We start from the raw sequence: 21,447 nt of genomic DNA on the forward strand, positions 1-21,447 counted from the left end.
TGTCATATTGCTAGACAACATAATCATGTTGTTCCAGCCCAAATGCCTTTGTTTGTGGTGTGGTTTAATTTTGTGTTATGTTAACTTTAAACAAATTGCCCGTTGTATTTCTCTCTTGAGCAAAATGAAGGTATTATAGAGTTAACTTCCACGAGTCAAATATGTGCCGTCACTAGCTGCACACCCCCATAGGAAAAGGCCTGATGACAAAGCACTTTGTTGAGGCGGCTCTATTAACATGTCATGATCTCAGCATGCTCCGAACACTGATCTCATTGTCTTCAGGGGTCACTTGCTTTGAGTGACCCTCCCTGTGAAGTCCGTGTAGGTGGGTTACACAAAGCAAGCTCTAATGGCAAGGCCCATATGTTGGTAGCCAACACAGAAGCCACGGGTTAGGCAGAATTGTTACTCTGAAATGTCTAAGAGAGCAGCACACTCGCCAGGTGCAGCAGCAAATGGTATGATGAAATGTGCCATTCATCCATGAACAAACACGGTTATTTACTTATGAAGAGGCTGTTCTGTCCATAATGGAAGATGTTGCCAATGGGGAAAAAGTTGCTGTCTCAAGGGTGGGGCAAATGACTTCCAAGGTCTTGGGAGAGTGAAGGTAAATAGAAAGGAGTGCTGCATTGAGAAAATGCTTGAGGGTGTCCTAGAAGATTGAGGGCTCAGCCTGTATTTTGGGAGGTCATATGTTCAGGCCTTCAAGCACATCATTGGACATTCTAAAATTGCTTGGCATCAAATAGAGTTGCATTTCACATGAAATGCCATATTTCTTTGGTTTCTGTAATTTACGGCATATCATATCGTTCTCATAAATTACTTTTTATCTACATCAGTGGTGTCAAACTCATTTTTGTCGCGGGCAACATTATAGTTACGGTGTCAGAGGGCCGTTACGACTGTGAACCCATATAAATATATGATCACCTTATCACATATAACCAACAAATTGATGAATAACTAGTTTTGAAATCAGAAGCCAGTAAATAGTTTGCTCAACTATTTTTCAATGTATTTTAAAGGAGGAATTGGTAACAAATGATTACAATATCGCATATGTTGTGTTGTGAGTGAAGACAATTTCATAGAAACATGTTAAGTCAATTTCATAGACACATATCAAGTCAACACACTTGATTTGACACTTGATTTCGCGGGCCACATAAAATGATATCGTGGGCTGGATCTGGCCCCTGGGCCTTGAGTTTGACACCTGCGATCTACTGTTCCATTAATGGAATGTTCTATCTGTGGACTCGCCAGCTCAGTGTTTGTCAACAGTACAATAAACTGACTAGCCAAGCTTCGAAAATCAAGTCATGATTGTGTTTCAGATGCATATCATTAAAGTAATAAATGAAGAAGTAAGCTAAATTAAGGGTGACATGCAGAGCTGTGTGTGTGTGTGTGACTTTCAACTAAGGAAAGTGCAGACTCGACAAGTCAGGACTTGGTGCCTGTGATGAGTTCAAACTTCAGTGGCCTAATGGCATTTAAAATAATGAAGGTCATTTTCAGTGCATGAGATAATGCCAACGCATTTTTGTGGATACTGTTCTTTTGTTTTGACAATATTATCTTTAGGCATCTTTGGTTGCAAATGTAAAGGCTGTTTCAGCACACACCCAACGAGGAAAGCTTTTATGATATTTTTTAGTTGTGTCATATCAGGTTTTATGAACGTGGGTAAGGCTTTCGTGCAAATTATCCGTCTTTATATCGTGTGTTATGTCCAAGGTCTTAATTTGAGAATACCACTTATATCACTGAGGACTGAGGCAAGGATGTTTTTATTAGCATACAATTATTCCTGGTGCTACCGGGAATGCCCATGATTTGATTTATGATCGCTGTCTGGCAGGTTTATCTTTTCAGAGTGGAAAAAGTCGGATTTAGTTGATGCTAAATCTGTGAACCATGTGTTTCATGCATGCATGCTTTACCTTTTGGAGTGGCCCCTTCACTTGTGTGCAAATGTTGAAAAGTGGGCCACTGTCTGCAAAAGTAATCATCCTGTGTTCCTTCCCTTCACCCACGGTTCACACACAGCCGGAACAGTCAGCCAAGTTTATCATTTGGCAAAGGCTCTCTAGTTATTGGGATGGTCTGGCTATATAGTATGTGCAGCCTTGACTGTTTTCATGGTCCTCAAACTCTGGAACTCCTCATCTCTGAAGCCTACTCTCAAGGTGCAGCTCCCTCTGCTTGGCTGGAACATCTTCTGCTGTTATTTTTGTTCAAATGATTTTCCAGGCCCTCAGTAATGGATGGATGGAATGCTAAGAAGGAGTAATAAATTAGACCCAGTGGCTGCTCCTTATGCTTAGTCACATCTCAGATTTTTTGCTTCCCATGGGGTTTGATAAACGTGATTAACATTGACCACCCAGATAAACCCCTCCGTCATTCAGCACCAGCATGAAGGGATGAAGGCTTTTTTTTGGTGTAAATTGTCTTAGGGCACGTGGATGTTCTGGCTTCTAAATGTTTCAGCCAGGTGGAAGTGGTGAGTCTCAAAATGGACTCACCACTCTCAACATCTGGCTGCTCCTTGTGAAACACCACTAGCTAAATCCCCAAGCTGTAAAATGAGTGAGGACATGAGGTAGTGCAACATCTGCAATTGTAGAATGAGGGCTCATGTTCCCTTGGTTTGAATGGAAAATTAAAGTGCTACAAGGAGAGGTGCATAAGAGATGCAATTTGTGATTAGTTTAGCAGATATCTCCAACAGTCTTTGGTTGTAAAAGGAGAAGGTCATGGTCCTGCAGGGTTAAAGGGAAGACAGATGATGGTTTCTTGTTTGGGTTAGATGTTGACACTGTAGAATTCCCCCTAGTCATTGTTTTCTACCTTTGTGCTCCATTAGAGGGAAGAAAGCAATAAACATAGCTGAAAATGTATCCAAGTACTGTATTCTATTTTTTATTGATGTATAAATATATTTCTGGATTCATCTACAGAACTTGGTTCACCCAGAGACCTAGTGACCAAAGATCCCACAGACACCACTTTTATTGTGTCTTGGGTTGCCGCCCCGGGTAAAGTCCGTCAGTACCGGATCACCTGGCAGTCGATGTACACCGCGGAGTCTGGAGAAAAGACAATTCCAGGAGAGTTCACATCCACTATTCTGGAGGGTCTCACACCAGAGACACGTTATCAAGTGTCCGTGTATGCTATTTATGGTCATGGTGAAGGTCAGCCATTGGTTGGAGAGGAAACCACCGATAGTAAGTCCATTATTTTGATTTACTCCCTTTTTTTACCTCTCTTCCACTTTAATAATAATAATAATAATTCATTTTATTTGTAGGTGCCTTTCAGGGCACTCAAACTCACCGTACAACATAATTAAAAATCGTCACTTTGTCCTTAACTCCATCTATTATTTTTTTACCATTTAATTTAATTGTATCTTGTTCCTCGTTTCTCATGTGTTTTAGTTTCTCCTTGGTTAGCAAGGATGGCAATATGTAACACAATGTCAAACCGTCATTGGCTTTTTATATGCACTGGCTGGAAAATTGACCAAGTCACATACTCATGACCAGAAATATGCTTTTTACATTTAAATCTACAAACTCTTTTTGATTTCTTTATACCAGTTTGTTACAGCATCCTGCATATGCTCTGCAGAAAGGACTGGTTTCAATTAAAAAAAACAACAACATTGGCCTCTCATCTCACATATTTTTGTGTTCTAATCAAGCACTAGTTCTGTAGCCATAGAATGTCACAAATGTATACTTGCCCTTGTCTGCTAAGGACAACAAGTCCTGCGTAACTCACAAGCATTCAGTCCAAAGACAACAGGCTATGCATAAGTAGATATCCAGATGAAAGACTTTGACATTCTGATGTTTAGTTTACTTACCATCAGGACAACCCTGATGCATATGTTTCCAAAGGTGCGGAAACACAAGCTGTTAAGCACACACTTAGCGCGCATTTGAATCTGAACTTGGTCTGCATTTTCCATCACCCTCAATTCATCCTTTCCCTCATTTTAACCACAAGTGTTTTTTGTTTTTCTTCCCTAAAGTCTCGGATGCTGGCAGAGTGATTGATGTCACAGAGGAGACCGAGAAGAGCATGAAGGTGACATGGCAGCCAGCACCTGGAAATGTTGTCAACTACCGTGTTACTTATAAACCGCAGTCAGGAGGGCGCCAGTTGGCAGCCAAGGTGCCTGGTGGCAATACCACCACAGTGCTGAGACGCCTTACTCCCCTCACCACCTATGACATCATTGTTGTGCCGGTATACCGTTCCGGAGAGGGCAGAGCAAGACAAGGCGCAGGAACAACATGTAAGTTGGTCTATCACTTGGTCTTAATCCCCATATCCCAGTGTTCTCTCCGCGTGTTTCTCACAACATTTTTATCCGGCTACATCAGTGAACATGTATCAAAAATAGCTCTAATATTTTAATGCCTTAATATGTCCACAGATAATGTTATCTTTTTACATTTAGAGGCTAAAGGTGATAATTGTCAACTCTGTCAGCTTTCACGTCAATTCTGTTGACAGAGTTGACAAAAGGCAATGTATTTTCCGACCAAAACATGCATTGTACACTGTAGTTAGCTGAATTTTACTCAATTGCTAGCTTTCGCAATAACTTCACTAAACAGCCTAAATTCTATTCAATGCTGCTTTAAAAAAACACATCTTAAAGGGAAGACGGCGTTGACATGTTCCAGCTTCTATCATAGTAGTGTCAACATTGTTTATTGAAAATATTAACTCATTCACTGCCAAAGACGAATTTATTCGTCTTTTCACAGTCCAGCCATTCAATCCCAGGCATTTATTTATATATTTTTCAACATTTTTTAAACATTAGGGTAAAAGAGGGTCTGGAAATGTCTGGCAGTGAATGAGTTAAAAACCGGTAGTGCTGCATTCATCACATTCAGGAAGAAGAAGGCCATCCTCTGCGATATACCTGTAGCTGGCCATGCTATTGACTAATTTAGTGGTGATTGTGAACAAATCTGACGGAGTTGACAGAAGCTGAGGACATCATTTGATAGGTAGATTTTTAGGGAAAATACAGTTTTTTTTTTTGTTTTGTTTTTTTTAATACATTTTTGGGGTGTTTCAATATTGTGACCTTTGGCTGAGGACAGGTTGCATAACATAGACCTCCTGACTGCAGGCCAGACAATCGAACAAATTCACACAAAAAAAAGGTAAAACATGCATTATAAAATATACACAGTTCCTTTCGTTTAAACTTTTTAATATTAATTAGACTTTCTTGTGGATTACATGTTTTGTCCTAACTCTCAAGAATCAGTGATATATGCTTATACCGATTTTCCGATTCAATCAGTTTTCGTTATGACCCTAATTGCCATCATATACTGTTGCACACCAGCATCAACGCAACATCTCCCCCAAATCATGTTCTATTGCTGGTTTAATTCAACAAAAAATAAAATCGCTAATTTATTACTCTCTTTATTACACTGTCATTGCCGCCAGCCATGCCCATCAAAGTCTGCGGCAAACCAAGAAAAAATGATTTCATAGTTAACAAAAGCTTATGACTGTGTTTAGATCATCTTCCAAGAGTTGACTTCAAAGGCCTAAGAGCCATGAGTGATGCAATACAAAAAAAAAAACGATGAATTGAGTAGGCAGTGTATTAGGCGGAAATTAATCCGCATGCAAACTTGGCAGACAGGCTGCCTTCAGCAATGAAGCATAATAGATATCGATTTTTAACAACTATTTTTTTTGTCTTACAAACCCTAAAAATTCTTCACAAAACGCAGATAAACACTCAATCTAAGATTTACATGAAAAACGGGGGTAATCGTGGAAAAAATCCCAGAAAAATCTGAAAAAAAAAAAAAAAATTTTAAATATTGACCCTCACATCGAAGAATACGACCAATAGGAATTTGACTGTCTTGCTTTCTTCGGCTTTGGCAATGTCGGACTCTTCCACTGAAGACTCCGGCATTTTGTCTCTGTCACTTAAAGATCCATAATTCCTAGCAAGTCTGGTCTCATTGTTCTCATTATCACTCACACTTGGCACACGGGATACATATATACAGGATAAGCATGTGAAAAAAAAGTTCAGTGGTTGCAGGGAGCTAAGAGTCACAGTTACAACATATACTGCAGGGCAATTACACTCAAGAGAAAAACTTTTTTCTGACACACCTTGTAAATGTCCATCACAGTCATTTTCTTATTAATGCAGTGTGCCAACAGTTCAAATAGAATAAAATAAATATTTGCATCTCTCTCCCTACCAGTGACCCCCTATAAAGGTCCCAGGAATCTCCAGACTTCAGAACCGACAAAGACCAGTTTCCGTGTAACATGGGACCCTGCGCCTGGTGAGGTGAAAGGTTATAAAGTCACTTTCCACCCTGCAGAGGATGATATTGACCTGGGAGAGCTTCTAGTTGGTCCCTATGACAACACCGTGGTACTGGAGGAGTTAAGGTAGCGGCCCATTTGTTTTATGTTTGTCACTTTAAAGAACCTTCTTATGTACTTTATATGACATTATGAATTGTTGATTTATTTATATTTCTAGAGCTGATACCAAATACACAGTGAATGTGTTTGGCGTGTTTGAGGGAGGAGAAAGTATGCCATTGGCTGGAGAGGAGAAAACCACACTTTTAAGTGGACCTGAGCCACCTCCTGTCGAACTAGCAGGTAACTTTACTTACTGTTCCACTACATGACATTGTCGTGAAATAAAAAACAATTGATTCGCAGCTACAGTAGCGCTACATCAATCAAGAATTTCCTGCTGGCTGCAGTGTGTCATATTGGGATCCCACCTTCAAGTTTCAGCCCCAAGTGCAGACTTGATCCGTACATATTTCATTTATTTTGGTTTCAAAATGTTTTATTACTTTCTGAGTCAGAGGGCAGCACACAAATATGAGCACTGTAAAGAAAAACTGACACATTCCATAGGAGCATAGAAGGCCAGCTTGACTGGGCCATTCCTGATAAGGACATAGATAAAGAGCTGTCTACTTCAAAGCATTTCATCAGCTAAAAATAAATCTATTCTGTCAGATATCAGTCCTTTTCTCTTTTGCAAGCGGTTCCCACTTGTATCACATTTGTATTTATTTGACATCTGCTCATTTGTTGTGGGTTTTGATTTTTGATTTTGTTTTGTGTGTGGGGGGGTGAATGATCCGGCTGTAAATCAAATATGTAACCTGTGTTCAGTTGCAGACAGTGGCAGTTAGTTCAACGTCTGCCTGTGCCAGTTGCACATCTGCAGTCTCCTTTTAGGTGCTGAGGATTCCAGCGCACAGTTGGAAAACAACATTTGAACATTACCCGGCTGCTAAGGAGGGCGAGGGAGTTCCTTCAGCCTTTGATATGTCATGGGCTATTATGACTTTATTCTCCTGATTTGCCCGTGGGATGAATGCACAGATGCAAAAAAAAAAAACACAGCCAAGAGAGACACTGCCCTGACATGCAGCAAGACGAGAGGACAATAATTACGACACCTGGAAAAAAATCCTCAGAGAAGGATGAAAGAAATATTAAGCACTTTACTGCCTGCTTGTCGAGATGTTTGCATGTTTGGGGTTATGTTTGGATATGTTTTAAAAAAGTATTCTCTCATTTCCTTCTTTTCTTTACCACTTCCAAATCTTGAATCAACATGATCTCCTTCTACATTTGCATTTTGTTGAATAACGTTATCATGCAGGAGCAATTGGTTCTCATAATATATGCCATCCAATGAAGAAAGTGACCTCTTTGCCCTGTCAGATGTGATGTGTAAGACCAGTGCGCAGGCTGACATTGTGCTACTTGTCGATGGCTCCTGGAGTATCGGACGTCTCAACTTTAAGACAATTCGCTCGTTCATCGCTCGCATGGTTGGAGTGTTCGACATCGGCCCCAAAAGAGTCCAGATTGGTGAGTCCATCCAGGAGATGAAACATTTTCATAAAAGCAATTTTAAAGTTGTTTTTGTTTGTATAATGAAAATTTGTGGGTTATTTAGGTCTTGCTCAGTACAGTGGAGACCCAAAGACTGAGTGGCATTTGGATGCTCACCCAACCAGGGAATCGCTCTTGGATGCAATCTCTAACCTTCCCTACAAGGGCGGAAACACCTTGACTGGTACTTCTTTAGTTTATGTATTGAAATCAAATGAATGAAAACAAATAGATTCACGAAATTCATTGATACAAAAAATCCATATCTTACCTCCTACAGGCCTGGCTTTGAACTACTTGCTCCAGAACAATTTCAAAGAAAATGTTGGCATGCGTCCCAACGCTCGCAAAATTGGTGTGCTGATCACTGATGGCAAGTCTCAGGATGATGTCATTGTCAACTCTCAAAGACTGCGTGAGGAGGGCATTGAGCTCTATGCCATTGGTCAGTACATTTTGCATAGACCATGATGCAATGATAACTGACATTGCTTTCACGATCGTAACACTCTTCTATATTATATTTCAGGTGTAAAGAACGCTGATGAGAATGAGCTGAGGTCCATTGCCACGGATCCGGATGACATTCACATGTACAATGTGGCCGACTTCTCCTTCCTGCTGGACATTGTGGACAGGCTAACTGACAACCTTTGTAACAGCGTAAAGGGTGCAGGTGTGGATCAGTTTTCATTACCATGACATTCTCTTTAGGGGTTACTACAGTTGCAGATTTTTTAAACTAATGTATCATGATAAGGCTGTTTAAAAGGGTACAATTACACCCCTCGTTCCCCATAATTGATTCATTGATCCCAAGGCATTCTAGAACATAGCATACTTCTACATAACTTTCTGGGAACAAAGGCAGGCCCTTATCTGTTCCAATATGATTGCGCCCCAGTGCACATAACAAGCATACTTGGATGACTTTGCTATCAACCTTATGAGCATTGACTTCCACCCCTATAAAACATCTTAGGGATGAGAACAAGAGCAGAGATTATGAGCCAGGGCCTCTCATCCAACATCAGCGATCTCTGACCTCAAGTGTTCTTCTGGATGAGTGGAAAAAGATTCCCACAGACGCATTCCAAAATCTTGTAGAGAGAGTGGAAGCTGCTACAATTCCGTTTATTGTTTCCGTTCGCAGTTCCTGTAAATGGTGTAATGGCAAACCATCCCATTACTTTTATCAAAATAGGGTGTTTGGCTAGCAATAGAGTCCAAAGTAGAAGCAGGAAATGAGTCAAACCATTCGAAATAACTTCAAATGCAGCATCATTTTATTTATTCACAAATATGTCTGCCTCCCTGCAACTAATTAAAATGCTCGCAACGCAATCCAATTTAAGAGTTGAAAATCAGCTGTGGTCTAGGGAAGTTGCGACTTTCCAGTTTATCAGAATTTGCAGGTGGTAACACACGTCGGAAACAACTTTTGTGCGCATATAATGCTGACCGTGACGGTTTGTCTTGCACTTTCCATCTGTTGAAGGAGGTGTGCCCGATGCGCCAACTAATCTGGTAACATCTGAGGTGACTCACAGTTCTTTCCGAGCCACATGGACTGCCCCTGAGGACCCAGTGGAAAGATTTCGTGTGGAATATGTGTCTGAATCAGGAATCCCACAACAGGTAACTATATAACTGTTAGACCACCAAAAATGCAGCCAGTATTTTATTCTCAAAACACATAAAGGTTAAGTGCAGTTCCCTAGAGTGGAGGTATTGACAGAAGTTTGGCCTAAAATACTGTGTGTAACGATCCACTGTTTCAGAGTCTAATGGGATACTGTGCTAAAACTTCAATTTCCCACCTCCTGTTTGTACTGGCCTCCTGCTGAATGGATGTCAAATAACATTATAATCGGACACAGGGCTAGGAAACATTAACACACGGGTCTCATTTTGGAACAGAAAACATATAATGACCTCATGAACAATAGCAGCACTGGAAAAATAAAATGCATAAATATATTGAGATGACAGGCTCACCTTTATTAATTAACTGCTTACGCTAATATGATAAGGTTTACTTTAATTTGTTTATTTTTAAACAGAGACAGTGTACATTAAGAACATTTCTGTAAATGCGCCAGTTTTAGCTAAAAAGCTAGTTTCCAACTGTAGTCCCTGTGCAAGGTGTCAAATGCAGTGGCTGAAAACAAAGCAACATCATCAGTTAATATAAAAACACATAATAATATACAGAGAAACATATTACCGGTACATTACGTCCACATTACTACAACAAAAGAAGCGGCGTTGCAATAGCAGCAGGCAGGAAGCACAAAACAGTACAAGTAATAAAGTTAAGTCACTGGTCATTATGTGTGCAAATTTGTTTCTCAAATAACCATGATTTTGACATATTTTTAAAATGCATAAGAGTGTCAACATTATGTCTATGGGGAGGAATGGTGTTCCAAAAATGAACTGCTCTGACTGAAAAGGCCGATTTGCTGAAGTAACTTTTCCTCGCGGGGACTAACAAATTATTGTAGGAGGCAGTTCAAGTCTGCCTCCTGCTCAGGTTTAAGAAGTTGGAGAGCAGAGGTGGGGCCATGCCATGTAAAATTTTAAGCACAAGGTAAAACAACTTTCAATACATATACCAAGCATAAAGTATGCCTGCACAATCTAATAAGGCCCAATTGTGTCCAATATCAAATTCTCAAATATATAATAAGGAAAAAATAATGCCACGGAGAAAGTGGTACTTATATTCATTTATTTGTTTTCTATTGTGCTTGCAATTTTGAAACATTAACTTTCTGTTACCTTTACTTGCATATTTCACTACCTACTGTGTACATGGACAACCACTACCCTTCATGTAGTCGTAGAGATCTATATTACTAATTAATAATAATAATAATAATAATTCATCAGAATGGGTGCAGATGTGTAAAATATAGAAGTGTGCCAATGACCATACTAATACAGACCATCCTCTCTGTTATTAGGTGCTCGTGGATGGCACTCAGAACACAGTGGTACTCCAGCAGCTCAACCCTCTGACTGAGTACCTGGTTAACGTCTACTCTGTGGTGGGAGAAGAGATCAGCGAGCCACTGAAGGGCGTCGAGACCACATGTAGGTTTTTGCTCTCTGGCGTTTTGGTTTACTACTCGGCATGGAGTGTTTGAATAAAGAGACTTTTAAGCATCCATTTACGTTCAAAGTTTCCAGTGGAAATGTAAACTGCGATAGTCTTCTCCAAATAATGTCAACATTAAAGAAATGCTCACTCGACTTTTATCATCATAGCTGTGGTCATGTTGTGTGGAACATGCATCCATCCATTCCAAACCACTTATCCTCACAAGGGTAGAATAAAAGACACTTTCTCATTGAGATCAGCCAATTTAAGCAGTCTGCTGATCTTCCATGGCCTTTCAGCCTTCTCATTTAAAAAAACATTTGCCTTTGGCTCCCTCACATCAGTGAATCACATATGTAGCGACAGTACATGTAAATTGCTGACTTTGACTGTGACTCGTATGTGGCCATTGATTTTCTTTACCACTTTTCCTCATGAAAGTCGTTGGTTATCTGTAGCCTATCCCAGCAGAGTTTGGGAAAGCGGGCACATGGGCAGACAACCATTCATACTCACATTCACAGCTATGAACAATTTTAGAGTCTTCAATTAACGTTACATGCGTGTTTTCGGAATGTGGGAGGATGCCGGAGTACTCTGTGAAAAAATGCTGCTTAGGAAAGTTTGGATTGAGATTCAAATTTAGACGCTCAAATTTATCAACATGTTGGAAACCTTTGACCTGAGGTATGTGCTTCCAAGCCGCAAATATTTTGTTGAGCTGACCTTGACTCACACGTACAACTCGACATGAAAAAGGAGCGTCAGAGAGCTACAAATGCTTGCACATGGAGGGATGGCAGATTTCTGTGTTCTGTCACAATCACATCATAGCTTTCAGTTGGCCCAAAGTTAAGGTTGGGAAGAGTAATTTGTTTAGTATTTCTGTAGTTTTGGCACGCTAGTCCTCTTATGCAGTTACTGCAAAAAGGACCCAATTTATGCGGACCTGTAAGTTTCTGAAGTTATATGTCTGCAAAATGACAATACTAAATCTGTATTAAATGCATTTACAGACAACTGACTGTACATACTTGCCATGTGGTATGAGCCATTTTGACTTCTCCGTTTTTTTAAGTTTTAATTGAAGTTTTATTGGCACTCTGTAGAAAAATACAAGGTTTATTGGTGCCAATAAAATAGAATGTTGAGACACCGGTCAAAGAAGACACTGTCCATGACAATATTATAATTCTTTACTCTGCAGTGCCCCTGCCTGGTGTGAGAAGGATGGACATCTTTGATGAGCAGATGACCACAATGAGAGTGAGATGGGAGCCGGTACCAGGTGCTACAGGCTACATGTTGCGCCACAGCGCCATTAACGCCACGGAGCCCACAGTCGAACAGGAGGTAAGTGCCTGTCAGCTGTTGATATCATGCTATTCCAAACATACAAACTCATTCTTATAAGCATTTTTTAAAGCAAAGTACATACAAATGCAGTGCTCGACACTCGTGAGCAGTCTGACGAAAAACAAGTGTAACACAGTGATGTCATATTTTTACATAGCTACCAGTATTGCCTCCAAGGAAAAGGGAAATACAAAAGTAACATTGTTACAAAAGGGTGGGTGTGATAATGTATGATCTCACTCAGCCGAGGGAGCGTCAGAATTTGTTCTGAGAGGTGCTCAAAACAGAGAAACCAAATGCGGCCCACTGGTGTCTGACTTTTGTCATTTATTCACTTTTACCTCCAACCCTTTGTTATGTTCCCACAGATTAGAGTGGGTAGTGATACAACTGATGTCCAGATGCTGAAATTATTCCCCAACACAGCCTACTCGGTGTCCCTCTTGGCCCTACATGGGGAGGCAGCCAGTCAGCCATTGACCCAACAGGGAGTCACCTGTAAGTACCGACTGAATTCAGATGATATTTCGATGGTACCTGGCACAATCCTGAAAATGTCAACTGGGCCCATTGTAGTTGTGTACAACATTTATGCCTGACTAACATATAGTTGTGACTATTCTCTTGTTCAGTGCCTCTGCCACCCGTGGGTGAACTAAGGGTCCAGGATGTCACTCATAGCACCATGAGGCTCATCTGGGATGCTGCTCCTGGTCCTGTCCGCAAGTACCTCATCACCTACAAGCCCGAGGGTGGAGACGCAAAGGAGGTGAGTTTAGTGTGGATCTAATAACTTGCTGACTGATGTTTCAGTCAGCATCGACGTGAATGAAATTTCAAAATGTAAAAGTTAAGACAGTATGGTTTTACAAGGGTCAAAGGTGGGTTGGTGCTGTTGAATAGATAGACTACAAGGTTGCTTTTCCCTTTTGGGAGAATTCTTGTTCTGGAAACATATGTGGAAGTGTCCCATGGCCTGTCAGTTTGATTATGAAAAATGTAGTGAGTAGGGGAAAAAGTGTTCTGGCCAGAAAGTAGCAAAATGTTGGCTTTATGGACCATGGGATTCCTACCCACTCAGTGACAGCATGCCACTCAAAACACAGACACATAAAAATGTCATTTTGTCTGATTTGGCTTCCAAATGAAGTTTGTTAAACTGGAAACTTACGCAATACTTGGCAAAACTACTGGGAACAAAAATCTGAAGCCAGTTTATAAATTTGGAATAATGTTATGCAATAATAATGTTTACAGCTGGAAGTGGGGGGATCAAGGACCAGTACACTACTAGACAACCTAATCTCACAGACTGAGTATACCCTGGCTGTTACTCCAATCTACGATGAGGGTCCTGGTCAGACCATGTTGGGTGAAGGAGTCACTGGTAGGAATGAAGATACAACACATCTACAATGACAAAAAAACGTAGTTGTTCACTTGTTGGTGAAAAGGCACCCTAACTTCCAATCTTCCGTTTTGCAGATGTGGTTCCTGCCCCAAAGAACCTTCGATTCTCAGAGATTACTCAGACCAGCTTCAGAGCCACTTGGGAGCATGGAGCTCCTGATGTGGCTCTCTATCGCATTGGCTGGACCAAGAGGGGAGACAGCAACTTCCAATATGTACGTCTGCCCTCATTTATTAAAGCGGAAGTCAACCCAAACATATTATATATTCTATGCAGGCCCAATAGTTGAAACAAGGCATTCTGGTAATCATTGCATTTGTGAAATAAGAGTTAATCCACCCGTTTTTAGCCATCGCTGGGGGTGGCCATTTTGTCACTTCTGTCGACTGAAAATGACATCACAGTTGATCAGGGCTCAGGTAACGACCAATCACAGCTCGCCTGTTTTCTGAAGCTGAGCCATGATTGGTCGTTATCTGAGTCTTGAGCAACTGTGATGTCATCATGTCATGCCTTATTTCAACTAGCGGGTCTGCAGAGAACATATTTTTGAACAAAATGTTTGGGTTGACTACTTGGGTTAGCAACTGGAGGTTGACTTCCTCTTTAAGAGCAACTGGAAGTGTACTTCATTGCTTGTCTTATTTTTTTCCCCCTTACCTGTAATTACTTTTAACAGAATGTCTCACGTGTTTTTCTCATCAGGCCATTCTGAACAATGATGAGACGACCCACGTTCTTGATAACCTGGAACCGGACACCCCCTATGATGTGTCAGTCACCGCCATCTATCCAGATGAGTCTGAGAGCGAAGACCTGCTTGGCACTGAGAGGACATGTAAGATGACTGAAATGATAAATGAATGTGCATTCAATGTTTAGGCCAAGTTTCACGACGGTATATCCATGTGGAATCTTGATGTAAGGTTTTGTCAATGGCGAATATTGTGCGTGTTATGTTCAGTGAAGAGTGCGCCCATTATACCTTTTTATTTCTGCCTCTGTAGTGCCCAGGAGAAGTATTCCGTGTAAGTAAACGTGTCAAAAGGAAAATTATGGTTTTCCTTTTAGTGATGAAAGCATGATTCATTATTTTGGCCAATCTGCACTGTTGTTCATTGGTCAAACATCCATCATCATTGTCATCATCATCATCTTCATCATCATCACCTTCATCATCATCAAGCAAGGCTGGTTGCGCTGCTGCTGACACAGCTATTTACTTGAAGTGCTACACAAGTCCCATCTTTGTCTGTGTGCTTGTTGCCCTGCTGCTTATCCCAATGTTCTTCTTGCGAAGGATTTAACTAAAGTCATGTTACATGGCTGACGACGGAGTTCAGGTGTGCATGTTGTGCCACACGGAATTGACAATTCCTTTTTTTAAAGCCCATTCCATCATTCATCATTCATTTATTCATTCTATCTTTTCATCCATCATCCATCCATTGTACTCACTAGTCCATCAATTAATCCATCCCCGCTTCAGAAAAGATACCATTCCTTGGATGAGTATTTTTTCTCCTTTGAAGGGGAAATCCACCCAAACACGTTTATTTCAAGAGTATGTTCCCAGCAGGCCCACTAGTTGAAACATGGCATTCTGATTGATATTGCGTTTGTGGAATAAATCAATCCACTGGTTTTTAGCCATCTCTGGGGGAGGCCATTTTGTCACGTCTGTCGACTGAAAATGACTGCTCAGGGCTCAGGTAACGACCAATCATGGTACAGCTTCAGAAAACAGATCAGCCATGATTGGTCTTTACCGGAGCCCTGAGCAGTTGTGATGTCATTTTCAGTCGACAAAAGTGACAAAATGGCCGCCCCCGGAGATGGCTAAAAATGGGTGGATTAACTCTTATTCCACAAACGTAATATTTATCAGAATGCCTTGTTTAAACTAGAGGGCTTTCATAGAACATATTCTTTAAAAAAATATGTTTTGGTTGACTTCACCTTTAAAGCAGCAGTCCTTGATATTCATACCATATGAAGCATGCACATTCCAATATGTTGGTTATCTTGTTGTGATGACACATACATTTGGATTCATTGACATTATAAACAGTTAGAGTCAATGGCCGGGATATCAAGGACAGCATCTTGAAAAGCATTTTTAAAGAAATGATGACGCAACAGCTGTTGCTTTATAGGATAACCCACCATATGACAAGGTTATAATTGGCATGTATGTCTTCAGCACCTCTTGCCCCTCCTTCCAACCTGGTTGTGTTCAACGAAACAATCACAACCCTGAACGCCAGATGGAATCCAGCTCCAGGCCGTGTCCAGAACTACAAGGTCACCTATGTTCCCACTTCAGGAGGAAGGACCCAGACTGTAAGTCAAACACTAAGCACCAGGAATGAAGGGTGTTTGGTCACACCCATTATTGTACACATTAACAGAAGCAAAAATAAATCCAAACCTTAAGGTTAATTACTATTACTTTTTAGTAGCTCTACAAGTGGAGTAGCAAATGAGGTGGGGTAACATTTTGTTTTTTGGGGGAAATACGGTATTTGTAGTCATAGTGCCAAAGAATGAAGACCAAAAAATGAAAAAAGGAAAGAAGTATGGATTAACCCTTTCATGCACAGTGGTCACTACAGTGGACAGCTATTTAAAAGTTGCTTTCGCCTATACAGTATTTAGTAATCTAAAAAATATATTTAGATTTTAAATAATTACATCAAATCATAATTAATGCATGAAGGGGTTAAAATATTTTTTTAAATTTAGATGAATTAATATAGGCGAAAGCAACTTTTAAATAGCTGTCCACTGTAGTGACCACTGTGCATGAAAGGGTTAAAATTTGGCCAGTACACATACTTTATTATTTGGAGGACTCGAGTCAACACTGAGCAGTCAAATTGGCTTTCTTGATTTTTAACTCAATCAGGAGATTTGTTCCTTCCTCAAGAGCAGAGTCTCCTCCAAGCACCATATTTGTGCATTGCTTGAACCCAGCAGCATTCGTTCTGCATGAATGCAGTTTACTCTAAGTCAAATCACCTAAACTGTTGCTTGGAAAAGGCAACCGTGATTTGATGGAACCCGTCTGAGGTTTGTTTTGTTTTTTCTGTCAATGTTTCCGAACAGTGGAGACTGTGTCCTGCTGTTCATAGGCACTCTTCCTGAAAGTCTTAGTGGATGGCAGTTTGATTTTGGTTTCACTTGGTTGGCATTGCTTCCACAGTCCAGGCTTACGGGGGATCTAAATTGTACTCATGCATGCATTCAAGCAGCATACAGAGAATGCTGCGATCCACTTTGTTACTCGGCATACATAAGAGTGAGTTTTTTTGTCACTTACTATCCACTATAGTTAATAGAGTTAGAGTTATGAGTTTTGAGTGCCACACAAAATATTTTTTCCCCGTGATAATGCATGACTTTTCCACTTATATCCTCACAATTATTAACTGGATAGAAAAAGGAAACATATTTTGCTTCTTCATGTAATGCGCCGCTCTGTCAGAGGCTGTCTGCACCTTAAGCTTTGCCTCACATGGCTTTACTTATATTTGCAGTCTCGATGGACTGTGTTGCTCTTTAGGACCTGATGAAATGTGGTTACCGTACAATTGGCTGCATAATATGACATTGAAGGATGGCTGAAAAACTGGAAGTTAATGTCAGTTTAGGGACCTTGGTGAATATGCCGTATCTTAGGAAATATTGTGTTGCTTTTTACAGGATTACATCAAGCACATTTGACCTTATTAACACAAGAAAGGAAAACCTTAGTCATATCAAGATGATACAAATTTGCTCAAGAAAGACCCCACTCGTTTTTTGAGCTGATGGTTTAAATTTCCCTACCCCTATCAAGTATCCCATATTTGTGGTATATGAATCATCTTGGAAGTGCAATGATCCTACAGATTTACAGTTTGCCAACATTTGATAGTGTCAATGTCTTATTTAAACTTTTGGATTCAAATATAAACCATGGAGCCTAAAATGTACATTATTTTCCAAATAGGCCCAAGTTGGAGGGAAGAAGACCAATCTCTTCATGCCCAAGCTAACCCCTGACACTGAATATTCCATCAGTGTGGTGGCGATTTACCCCCGGGGAAACAGCAAAGAACTGATTGGACTTGGAAGGACCAGTAAGATGTTTATGCTTTGGATGATTCTGAGTAACAAGTATTAACAGGAGCACCTTTAATGATTTTTTACAGTGGTTACGGAGGCACGTGTGGGTTGTGGCAAAAAATGATTTGAATTGGGATATGAACCAGGACAATTAAATACAATGTTATTACATGAGTATAAAGTTGCTTTCTTTGACCTCAGAGCCTCTGGGTGGTGTCAGGAACCTGCGGGTCACTGACCCCACTACCAGCACCTTGAATGTCTATTGGGAGCCTGCTGATGGAAACGTGCGACAGTATAGAATCTTCTATGAACCAGCAGCTGGAGGCCGAGAAGACATGGTAAGCGAGCGGTTACTACCAAATCATCACTGGGTCTCATAGCCAAATTTGTTCATTAGAATTAAACCTTTTAAAGGTCTGTATCGTGCTATTTTAAGCTTTCCACCATCAACTATAGCTATACAGTATATATGATGATGTATTATTATTATTATACCTATGGCACAATAGCGATCAATCAGTTGTTTTGGTGCTTATTTTTCCAATCCGGAATTAAGACGCCTGTTCATTAAAACCTCGCCTCTCCCCATGTGCCTGCAGCGCCCCTTTTATAACGTCCTAAAGCCGGCTTCCAAACGCACCGCCCACGAAACAGTAAATAGTAACAAAGATATACTGTGGAGCCTTACGTCCTCAAAACACAGTCACGTGGCAATCTTTATACAGCATTTATATACCATTTATCCATACACACGGTAATGTGCGGAACAAGCGCGTTTTATTTTATTTTCAACAACAAAATACATCTGCCATATCGTGCTTGACAACAAAGCTAACGTTAGTTCATTAACGCTAATACTATTCCATCATTTAGCTAGTGGTTTGTTTCACTTACAGCTCTGGCCTCTCCAGCAGGTTTGATTGTGATAATTGCACCAGTTTTAAGATTTAATCTCCCTGCCAATCCACTTTAAATTGGCCAAGTTTCACCGGGCAGTGGAGGAAAACACCACTTTGGATGTGGTTTTGTGAGGAATTAGCATTTTAATAGGGCTAGACGCTTAAAAAGTTGATTTAGCATGATATGGCTCCTTTAAGAAAAGTCTGCTGGATTGATAGGAAGTTCTTGCATAAGCGTTTCAATTTCTATTTTTGTGTATGTCTATTTGTACCGTATTTATTTGTATTATGGGCAACGATACACACATCTTCCATATGTCTGGATATTACGACGATTCATGCAGTATTCACCAAGATATTAACATAAATGTTTAAAAATTGGGTGTGTAGTTTTTGCCATAGGTGACTCTCTGGTGGAATCAACTCCCACCCATTCACAGTGCCTTAAATCAGATGGTGGGCTTCAGTCCCTGCTGTGACCCATATAGGAAAAACACCAAAGAAAATTTATTGATGGGTCATGACAAAGATTGGAATGTTAATAGAAGAAGAACATTCTTGGATTGAACCTTTTATCCAGATCTTATTTCTTATACCCCACTTTTATGAGACTGCTTCCATTTGTCAGATCTTCCTCTAAATTATCTTTTGTTATCTGTCCTTCAGGTCCAAGTGTCAGGCAACACATATAACACCGTGCTGAAGGACTTAGACTCCGATACCGTCTACACTGTCACTGTGGTTCCCGTTTACTCTGCTGGAGAGGGACAGCGCATGTCGGAAAATGGCAAAACACGTAAGTCCTTCCTGTGAATGAACACTAATGTCAAATGAAATACATTTCCAGTAGTTTAATTCTTTTTTTTAGTCCTAGTTCCGTGACACTTTGTATTTGTGGAATGAATCATTGATAAATATTCTAAGTACAATGTTCGATAAAGGCTGCACCCATTATACCTTTGTATTTTTGCCTCTATAGTGTCCGGGAGTGGTGGTTCGTGTAAGTAAATGTATCAAAGGGAAAGTTAAGTTTTTCCTTATTAAGTGAAAGCATGCTTTATTTATACACATGGCCAATCTGCACCGTTGTTCATTGGTCAAACATCATCATCGTCATCATCATCATCATCATCATCATCATTATCATCATCGTCGTCAGCATCATCCTCGCCGTCATCATTATCATCATGTCAGGCACTTAGCCCATGGCTAACTCTAGTGGGTCCTGTTGTCGCTGACACAGCCGGTTACCTGGAATGCTATCCAGCTTCCATCAATATGTCTGTGTGCTTGTCACTCTGCTGCTTATCCCAACACTCCTCATGAGAATCATCTAACTAAAGTCATGTTAAATGGCTGATGACAGAGCTCAAGTGTGCATGTCATAGCACCCAGGGTTGAGAATTCCTTGTTTTTGAAATCCATTCCATCATTCCTTCATCATTCATTTACACATCATTTCATCCATCCATCCATTGCATTCACTGATCCATTCATTAATCCAAAAGGCCTAGATAGACCAATCAGGCGTTGGCCAACTAGGAACAACGCTTACCCCCTGCGGCGTCGGGCCGACTGTTGGCACGTCGCGCTGGAAAAATACACCGCAACGACAGACAGCGACGCTGACCATCAAAGTACCTTCTGCGCATGAAGTGAAGAAGTAATACACCTCCAAATCATCGGCGGCAGTTCCTCATGATTAGAAAAAGCCAACCGGGATGCCATTGGCCAGGGGCGGATTATAAAAATGTAAACAATGCATTCAGCGATATTTTTCACTCACGATGAATTCCCACGCGAAGCAAACCCTCACGCTCCTGACAGAGTATCGTGAAACACTTACATTTTCAACCCTCGCTCTTGTACTTGTAAGATTAAGGTAGCAAAGGCTTGCTCACCGTTTATCTGCATTTGTCACTTCCTGTTATTGATTCGCTAGCTAACAGCCAATCAGAGTGACCGAATTTCCCGATTCACGACGCCATTTTAACATGCTGAAACGCCCACCAGACGCTTCCTAACAAGGTCTGATGCTACGACAATGTTCACCACATCAATCAGACGGCGCAAGCCGACGCTTACCGACGTCCGACGTCGGATTGGCGTATCTAGGCCTAAAGACTCAATCCATCAGAAAAGATAAAGCAGATCTTTTCTCCTGTAAAGCTGCATTTCTTGATATTCATACGCATTCACATTCAAATGTGTGTATTATGTTGTATTTTGATGACAAATGCCTTTGTCACAATATACAAAATGATTGATCGATGTAAATGATCAGAGCCAATGGAATAATAAGTACTGCAGCTTTAAAATCATTTTTTAACTGAATGATAAAGCAATCGCCATTACCTTATGAAGTAACCAACCATACACGACACGGATGTAATTGCCATGTATGTGCATGTGTTCTCCAACATCTAATGACCCTTCCATCCACCTGGTTGTGTTCAGTAACTACACACAATAGTCACATCCTTGGAGAAATGAGGAAGACCTCAGAGATTGACCTTCTCCTTTACTTTGTTGAAACCAGGAATCCATTCCATGTCTCGCCATAGTGAACGTAGTGAATGCTATTGTCCACAGTCCCT

The 21,447-nt window shown here is 40.6% G+C and overlaps 1 protein-coding gene across 1 annotated transcript in view; it reads left to right on the top strand.

The window, feature by feature from the left end:
- Positions 1-21,447, top strand: part of col12a1a (collagen, type XII, alpha 1a) — a 56,790-nt gene that overhangs the window by 11,421 nt on the left and 23,922 nt on the right. Inside the window, exons 14-35 of the mRNA XM_086049462.1 lie at positions 2,976-3,245; positions 4,058-4,324; positions 6,291-6,483; positions 6,578-6,702; positions 7,792-7,941; positions 8,030-8,149; positions 8,246-8,410; positions 8,495-8,641; positions 9,464-9,603; positions 10,935-11,064; positions 12,279-12,424; positions 12,796-12,925; positions 13,060-13,196; positions 13,685-13,814; positions 13,913-14,052; positions 14,544-14,676; positions 14,846-14,866; positions 16,042-16,181; positions 17,833-17,962; positions 18,150-18,289; positions 19,517-19,646; positions 19,830-19,850. Of these exons, the coding sequence (XP_085905588.1) occupies positions 2,976-3,245; positions 4,058-4,324; positions 6,291-6,483; positions 6,578-6,702; positions 7,792-7,941; positions 8,030-8,149; positions 8,246-8,410; positions 8,495-8,641; positions 9,464-9,603; positions 10,935-11,064; positions 12,279-12,424; positions 12,796-12,925; positions 13,060-13,196; positions 13,685-13,814; positions 13,913-14,052; positions 14,544-14,676; positions 14,846-14,866; positions 16,042-16,181; positions 17,833-17,962; positions 18,150-18,289; positions 19,517-19,646; positions 19,830-19,850 (3,105 nt within the window). The remainder of the gene's footprint in view (positions 1-2,975; positions 3,246-4,057; positions 4,325-6,290; positions 6,484-6,577; positions 6,703-7,791; positions 7,942-8,029; positions 8,150-8,245; positions 8,411-8,494; positions 8,642-9,463; positions 9,604-10,934; positions 11,065-12,278; positions 12,425-12,795; positions 12,926-13,059; positions 13,197-13,684; positions 13,815-13,912; positions 14,053-14,543; positions 14,677-14,845; positions 14,867-16,041; positions 16,182-17,832; positions 17,963-18,149; positions 18,290-19,516; positions 19,647-19,829; positions 19,851-21,447) is intronic.

This window comes from Filicampus tigris, chromosome 13 (assembly GCF_054856515.1).
Source record: "Filicampus tigris isolate MCC_2025a chromosome 13, RoL_Ftig_1.0, whole genome shotgun sequence".
NCBI classification, from domain to species: domain Eukaryota; kingdom Metazoa; phylum Chordata; class Actinopteri; order Syngnathiformes; family Syngnathidae; genus Filicampus; species Filicampus tigris.